This window comes from Saccostrea cucullata, unplaced genomic scaffold, assembly GCF_032062105.1.
Source record: "Saccostrea cucullata isolate Sc308-1 unplaced genomic scaffold, CSIRO_AGI_Scuc_v1 ctg10206, whole genome shotgun sequence".
NCBI classification, from domain to species: domain Eukaryota; kingdom Metazoa; phylum Mollusca; class Bivalvia; order Ostreida; family Ostreidae; genus Saccostrea; species Saccostrea cuccullata.
In genome coordinates, this window is record NW_026924462.1 from 15,080 (window position 1) to 23,563 (window position 8,484).

The 8,484-nt window shown below is 32.8% G+C and overlaps 1 protein-coding gene across 1 annotated transcript; it reads left to right on the top strand.

Annotated features, from left to right (window-relative positions):
- The first annotated feature begins 1,669 nt into the window (after window positions 1-1,669).
- On the top strand, window positions 1,670-3,671 carry LOC134266480 (2'-5'-oligoadenylate synthase 1-like). Its single transcript, XM_062748709.1, has 5 exons — window positions 1,670-2,012; window positions 2,130-2,391; window positions 2,836-3,002; window positions 3,116-3,303; window positions 3,486-3,671. The coding sequence occupies exons 1-5, from the start codon at window positions 1,683-1,685 to the stop codon at window positions 3,637-3,639; spliced, it is 1,101 nt and encodes a 366-aa protein (XP_062604693.1). The 5' UTR covers window positions 1,670-1,682; the 3' UTR covers window positions 3,640-3,671.
- The last annotated feature ends 4,813 nt before the right edge of the window (window positions 3,672-8,484 follow it).

Below are 8,484 nucleotides of genomic sequence, written 5' to 3' on the forward strand. Positions count from 1 at the left end.
TGAAAGTTCATTGATATGCTCAAATCTCCAACTTGCCGAGAATCGACTACCATTGTTAAGGCATTAATATAATTATAGTGCTTTTTAGCTCACCTGGGCCGGAGGCTCAAGAGAGCTTTTCTGATAAAAATTTGTCCGTTGTCTGTCATTGTTGTTGTTGGCGTCGTTGTCGTAAATGTTTCACATTTTCATTTTCTCCAGAACTATTGGGCCAATTTCAAGCAAACTTGGCACAAAGTATCCTTGGGTAAAGGGGATTCAAGTTTCAAATGAAGGGCAAGGCCCTCTTTCAAGGGAAGATAATAAGAAAATAGTGAAAAAATAATGGCATCTTTTAAAAATCCTTTTCTCAAAAACCACTCGGCCATGAAAGATGAAACTCAGGTCGAAGCATAATTACGTGGTGTAAATTAAATTTTGTACAAATCATAACTCTTGGGGGTATGGTGGGGCTACAAGTGGGGATTTACAAAGTTTTACATAGAAACATATAGGAAAATATCCGCGTCATTAAAAATCTTCTCCTTAACAGGGTTCTCCATCATTTGAAATTTTACTGTGTTGCAGACTATACGAGAAGTACTAAAATTTTGCGGTATATTCGCGCTCAAATTCGCAACTGAATCACTATTGACTATAATTACAAAAGGAAACATCAGTTACTTATTTAAAAATCGCTTTTTCGTTACACAAATGGTACGGTCGTACATATTGATAAAAGTAAAACTCGTTCTGAAGGTCAGAGGAAATTCTGACCGATACAGTTGAACTTCTGAACATTTTTGAAAGGAGATTTTTAATACATAATTCTAGCACCGTGGCTCTACAGAAGAGATATAATTACTTAAATATCTTTTTAAAAATAATGCGATGTACTTTATTGCAACTAGCAACTAGCCGTTACATGGAAGTGTGAAAACAAATTATTTATCTTTGTTTCGTCATGCGTAAAGTCCGGCGAGGGTCTAAGAGATAATTGATTATGCAAGATGAAGCCCTGGTAATTAAGTGCTCTGATTTTTAGAATTGAAAGACGGTAGAATTGTTTGATTAAAGTTTCAGTTAAGGAAAATTTGCGTGTTTAGATTTTCTAATAAACCCAGATTTTACTGTGTCGGCAAAATATTTACTATGTCGCATGCATAAAATTTGAATCGTTACTGTGTCGGAGAAAATTTTACTGTGTCGGGAGCAACACAGTAAAACAGCTCATGGAGAACCCTGTACTTAAGAACAGCAAAGTCATAATTGGTCATATTTAAAAGGAAGCATCCTTAGGTAGATTCATAGATTCAAGTTTGTTCAAATCATGACCCCTTGGGATGGGATTGGAACACAATAGGGTATCAAAGTTTTACATAGAAATATATGGGAGAACAGCAAAGCCATATTTAGTCAAATTTATATGGAAGCATCCTCAGGTGGTGTAGATTCAAGTTTGTTCAGATCATGATCACCGGGGGTAGGGTGTGGGTTTTAAAATTGAATAGATAGTTATATCGATATGGATGCATCATCAAGTAGTTTAATTTTTAAGTTAAATATTCAATCCCCCCGTAAACTTTTCAATACTGAACTAATTTTTGCTTTTTTCCTAGCTTATGTGCTGAGGTGAGCGATGTGGCCCATGGGCCTCTTGTTTTTAAATAGGACAATTGAATCGCAGGCGCAGTAAGTCAACGATGGTGAGGACATATTCCTTCGAGTATCGGAGACAACATCCTGAAATGTTTCTACATTTTTGTACAGAATGTAAACCCCAACGTCGCTTCAAGAAGTTTTCCGATAAAAATATGCACTTTGAAATGAAGCATGGTAATGGAAAACACGCGGATGATATAAGTAATTATATCTTGAGTTCTATGACAGCAAGTGATCTTCAAACTTTTGTCACCAATGAAATTGAACCTGACACAGCATTCAATTCCTGTTGTAAAGAAGCTGTAAACTTCCTTTGCCAGGTCATGAAAGAAAACTTTCCAGAAACACTGAGACCTTCAGAAATCAAAAAAGTAAGCCCATTTATAGACACATAAATAACTTTTAGATATCGAATTTATTGTAACATACTTACATCAATTTAATAAGCTCGAAAAGATCAAAATACAAATCAATACAATTCAATGTAGAGTGGTTCACTTGGAAAAGGCACAGCAGTCAATGAAAAGTCAGATGCAGATCTTGTAGTTTTCTTGGTACGTTTACAAACGATACCTAAACTTCGGCGTGAAATGTTATCAGTTAAAGAAGAAATGATATGTTATCTTGGTAAGGAGAAGAATATTACCGTAGAGGGAACAACACCCTACGCCGTCAAAGTATGCTTATCCTGCGATTCTGGCCATAGCCATGACGTGGACATACTTCCAAGCGTTGACATATTAAAGAAAAGTAAGTACTATTATAAACAAGATGCATTTGTGAAACGCTATTGCCCCAGTATGACAGCTTTTGGCTAAGGTTAAAGTTCCTCAAATTTAAGTTAAACTCCAAGATCAGGGATGAAAAATTGTTACCCGCCGGAAGGATTTGTTATCAATTAATATACATGTGAAAGCTGAAAGCCAAAGGACTTACCAATAAAAATTTACGGCAAGGTAATTTTTGTTTTAAAAATGTGGCTCAAATTCCAAGGCCAGGGTCAAAGTGTTAAATCAAAAGGTAACTAGGGGAAGTTCTTGCCATAAGAAATACACATGTGAAATATTAATGCCATCCCAATAACTGTGCAAAAATTACTGCTAAAGTTAAAGGATTTCATATCATCACAAACCGGCTCTTAAACAAACAAAATAAGATGTACAAAATCCAATAATTAATTTATTTCTGTTTTAGAAACCAAAGAAGAAATTTATCGAGAAATGGATTCCAAATCAGAAAAATATAGAAAATTCTACTCAGCGGCACTAGCACCATTACAAATTTCATTTGTTTCCAGTAGGCCTCCTAAATTGAAAACTCTCATTCGTTTGGTAAAATACTGGAGGAAAACCTTCTTTGAAGTAATATCATTACTCAAACTTACCAATTATTTCTTAAACAAAAAATTTATTAATGTGTAAAAGCCTCTTATCCAATAGTATTTAATTTGTAATGAAGTCACTATAATATATAGGAGAGTACTGGTTCACAACGACTACCCACCTCCTATCCTCTGGAGCTTATAACTATTGGGGAGTGGGAAGACGCTGGAAGTCCAGAAAATTTTGATTTAAGAAAAGGCTTCTACCATGTTTTGAGAGCCATCACAAACTACACAAAATTAAAACGTGCATGGAAAACAAATTACGACGATTTTAAATGGTAAAATGTTAAAATAAAAGGATCTTTTCATAGCAAAACGCTAACAAGCCTTGCAATCACATTTATGATTATTGCTCTAAAGATCTGAAAGATTCCATAACATTTTTTCTTACACTGGAATGTGATTTTATAACTTCCAAATATCAATGAAAAGAATATCATGAATATATTTTTACTTTTAGCAATAATCAATTCTATGTGATGGATCCGGCCAATCCATTCAACAATGTAATGGAGAAATGTAACTGGAAAAAGGTGGCACGCAAAACGCGAAAGTTCCTTAACCAACCATTGTTTTTTGGTTTATCAAGCTTTGAAGGATGGTTGAAAAATTAGAATTCTTTTGTGGGCTGTGTATTCCAACATTTATTTTTTAGTTTTAATTTTTCAATTTTATTTGTAGTACAGCTGTTTTTAAAATAATATTGAGAACATTTCTTATGGAAGGTCGAAAAGTCCCGATGAATGAAATTAATTTAGACCACTTTTATACTTAATTTATTTTTATTCTAATCAATATTCAATAATAACCGTTTTCATATGAAAATAATTGTTTTGACTCTCCTAATCAAATATAAAATAGTGTTTGATAGTACAATTCCCAGTCAACCTCGGACTTTCAGTAAGCGTGGCATATCTCAGCGCTATGTAATTAGTGTTTCTCAAATGGCGAATAGATTCTCATACGTTAAGAAATTAATAACACCAGGAACTTTAAATTGTTGTTGACAACGATGAGAAACCAGGTGAATTTAATAAGGAACAACAAAATGATAAAAAAAAATTTTTTTAAATCAAGTAGGCTGATTTTACCATTTTGCTTTTCCCCGTACATTCACCTGGCTAGGTATATTATTCTTTTCTAAGCTTATATTTTCAACTTTGAGTTTAACTTTTTTTCTTAAAATTGATAAAGAACTTTAAGCACCAAAATAACATATTCTGAAATTTGATTTAGTCTGTAAACCTTTACTGAGTGTGAATTGACCATATTTGTAATTTTATTGAAGTATTTACTAATATTTTCCAAGTCTATTTCATTTTCCAAGTCAAAAGAGAATATACAATGAATTGTCCACTAAACTTGTGTGATTTGTTCACATAAATTAATATTTTCCAAGTAAATTTCATTTTCCAAGTCAATGGAGAAAAAAATTCAAAGGATTTCCACTAAACCTGTGACATGATATTATGTCTCCTCCAAAGAAAAAAATTAGTTTGTATCATTTGTCTTTATAATAAATATTCAATATGTGCGAGATTGGTTTCTTGACTGTTTATCTAGGAATAAAGGACAACTTGAGTATGTGTACATTCTTTATGATAAACGTGATGACTTTAACTTTTCAATTGTCATGATCAACTTCCCTTACTTATGCAGCAATACAAAAAAAGGATGTTTTACGCATGAACAGTTTGTAAAACGATGTTAGTTATTGACAAACAAGCTCATGAAGCAAGAATATCAGCAGTCTCGATTAAAGTCATCTTCGTAAGATCTATTGTCGATAAAATGACCTTGTCAGCAAATACAATTTATCATTGAGTCAAATGCTGACTGACTTTCTTTATACAGTTTGTTGTATCATTAATCACACACTTAGTTGTCCACAAAATTCTCCTGTTATTTCCCTATTATGACAAGGAGCACATGACGGGTGTGACTGGTCAGCAGGGAATACTCACTTCTCCATGGCACCTGATCCCACCTCTGATGTTTTGGAGGTCTGTGTTTTCCCTGCTCTTATTTTGTAATGTTTAATGGACTTTGGAGCACAGATGTTGCTCGTTATCTCCACATATTTCCTGCATCAGATAACTTCCCGAATTTAAGTTGGGGTTAATCAGTATTGTTTTAGCAAAGAGAAAACGTGATGCTGCTTTAGCTAGTCCACGTTATTACCCGTGCGACACAGGGCAGTATCACACATAATATTTCATCTGATATTTTGTTAATTTGAGAATATATATCAATTTGAAACTGCTAGGCATATTGATGAAAAATGTACGAAAGAGTAATGAAAATTGTGAAACTGCAGTGATGATAATTTTCTCTAGATAACCTGTACACGATTTTGCCAAACAATCGTCATCCAATCTTGTCTATTAAAATATTATGACCTGGGTAGTAAATGAATGTTTGAATAGTATTATGAGTTAACTAGTGCATTATACGCTTTCCGTCTCCAAATAAAGGCCCTGCATTTTTTTCCTTTTGTGAAGGCAGGTCGAATATGTTGTCGTTATCTATTTTTTATTATGCAATCGGATAAATCAATAAATGCCTTCATTTATTTTCCAAAAATAGAAACTACTATTTTAGAAAGCGTGTTATAAAGTAGGTCATGGTTTTTTTTTAAACTAAGTATCAAGTTACTATCGAACAAAAAGCAAGATCAGGCAATAAAATCTTTTGAGGAGTTATACGTTACCGACAACTTAACTTGGCAAGAAAAGCATTCATTAAAGGTGAGTGAAATATATATATATATATATATATATATATATATATATATATATATATATATATATATATATATATATATATATATATATGTATATATATATGCACGTGTATATAATTTATAATGCTAAAAAACTTTCACGAAAAGCTTAATAAAGAACATCCGTGAACTAAAATGTAAAGGTAAGGTTAACGAAAAGTGAAAGATCTTAAAATAGCATAAACAATACACTACATATTTTTTCTGCGAATTTTATCAAATGCTTACAGTAAATCCCAAGTGTTGAGTTTCTTCAGCCGAAGTAAATTTAAATCCTCATATTTTACATGAATATTGGTCTGTCGAATAATAATTTTTAGGTAATATGTAACAAAACGAAGATTGTGGCTTATGATGGTTAAATGTTTTTTAGACTTCTTCGTTTTTCTCAAAACATTGAAAACTGTTATAGTCCGATTAAAATTGTGAACTCATATTATGGACTAAAGGTCTTTGAATATATAATATGTTCATATTTCAATACAATTAACAGGTATAAATTCCTAGCCCTCCACACGCAAGTTGTGGTGTCTCCAAATGAGTGAAAATTTCTTGATTTGGAAGGGATGTATCGTTACGTGTTATGAATGGAAATAACTACTGTAAATTATAATACGTTTTTGATATATTTAAATATCAAATTAAAGGCCACATCTAGTGTTTCCTATTCTTATGTATAATATTTTGAGTATATTCTTCTTAATGCGGATACAAAAATAGGTCTGCTTGTACGGGGTGCAATTGATACCATTGAAATTTCAACAGAATGTTGGAAAGTCTGATCTCCAAAAACCACATAGATATTTTTAATCTGACACTCAAACATCTTTTTATATCAACTTCAAAGTTTCCATTTTTATCAGAATGTTTCCAACAAAATAATTTTGTAAATGACCAATGACAAGGTAGTTAAATTTTTCAAGTTCCATTTTTGTTAAAGAAGCAACTGCCATGATGTCAAAAAAGAAATGACTTCAATTCATCATGGGTGATGGGTGTATATAGACTTGGAAGGTCGTAGGTTTTACATGTATGTCCTTAATTTTGGTCAAAAATTTTGTGATTTAATTTTTTCTAAAAGTTCCTTGGAGAGTGTTTAAACGAGTTCAGTCAGGTCTGTAAGAATATAAAAAATCCCAATATTTTTTGCAGGACGTATTCATTCCTTTCCCTTTTTCACAAAAAAATGTTATCATCAAAAACTGATTTTTAAATCAAGTTTATAAACACAAAATTTCATTTCGCAATGTTATTAAGTGGATTTGTCATCTGGATTAAAGAGGAGAAAAATCAGAGAAACATTTGAACGGAAAGGTTATATGTATTGAATTTTTTTTATGTCTAATAAATAAATGAATACAATTGTTCAGCCGGAAGTTCTTCTTGTCCATAAGCTATGCAGAAAACTATTAAGGTGTTACAATTAAAAAAAAAATAAAAAGAGAGGTTCCTTAGACAAATTGTTATTCAAAGTAATAATCACCCGTGTCTTGTCAAAACAATAATATCATATTTATATTTCTATGCTGTATGAAATCAATTAAGAGTTTTCAAGAGTGCGCTGCAGGGATTAGCTGTAGATTAAAATCTATGTATTTTGAATGCACGCCAAATTAGAATGCCCTGGCATTCAATATCGTCTGGTTTGCAATTACATTCTCTTGCTAGATATTAAAAATTAAAACTGAACAAGGGTTGAGATTTCTAAAATTGTGTTTTATGAAGTTTTTAATAGATAATGAGTTCTCCACTGCATGAAATAACTGTTGATGGACTTCAAACATTTGTCACACGGGAAATCGAACCAGACACAATATACATTGAGAGATGTAATCAAGTGGTACAACGCTTGTGCGAACTCATGAAAAACAGCTTTCCAGAGGAACTAAGACCATCAGAAATTATAAAGGTTAAGTAAGGCGTAATAGGATAGCATATTATAAACTTTTGTTGATGGATTTATAACCCTCTTAGAACCCCTGTTACTTATCAACTATAACCTCAATACTTTCAGGAAATTCTGATTCATACATGCATGGATTGATCATTTAATAATCAATATTTGTATTGATATGCATTAAAACAAAATGAGTTTTATTGTTAATGAATATAATGTGGAAAAAAAATCACGGTCAAAAGTCCGTTAAATTGGGAACAGAGTAAGCACAGAATATCAAAGGGGGAATCAGGTGTCATGGAGGAGTGAGCATCTCCTGCCGACCGGTCACATCCACTGGGTGCTCCTTGTCATGATCGAGAAATAACGGAAAAATCCATCGTTAATTCAGCGTATAAATAATGGACTAACAATTAGTATAAAAAACCTCAGTCTGCATTTGACTTTATGATAGATTGAACTTGTTGTCAAGGTCATTGTATCGAGCATAAAACTTACAAAATTATGATAACCTTGAACTAGAATGCTGATATTCTTGTTCTCTAACAAAAGTTTGCTTTACATAGATCAGTTAACCATTTTTATAAAAGATAAACAAGAACATTTTTTAGATCCTGATGCTATTAGTAGTATAACGGGCCTAGATGGGGGGTTCAACTGAGTGCACTTTTGGGGCTGGGGGAGATAGGGGGTTCAACTGAGTGCAGCCCCTGGGGGGATAGGGGGTCAACGGAGTGCAGCCCCTGGAGGGGATAGATGGGTCAACGGAGTGCAGCCCCT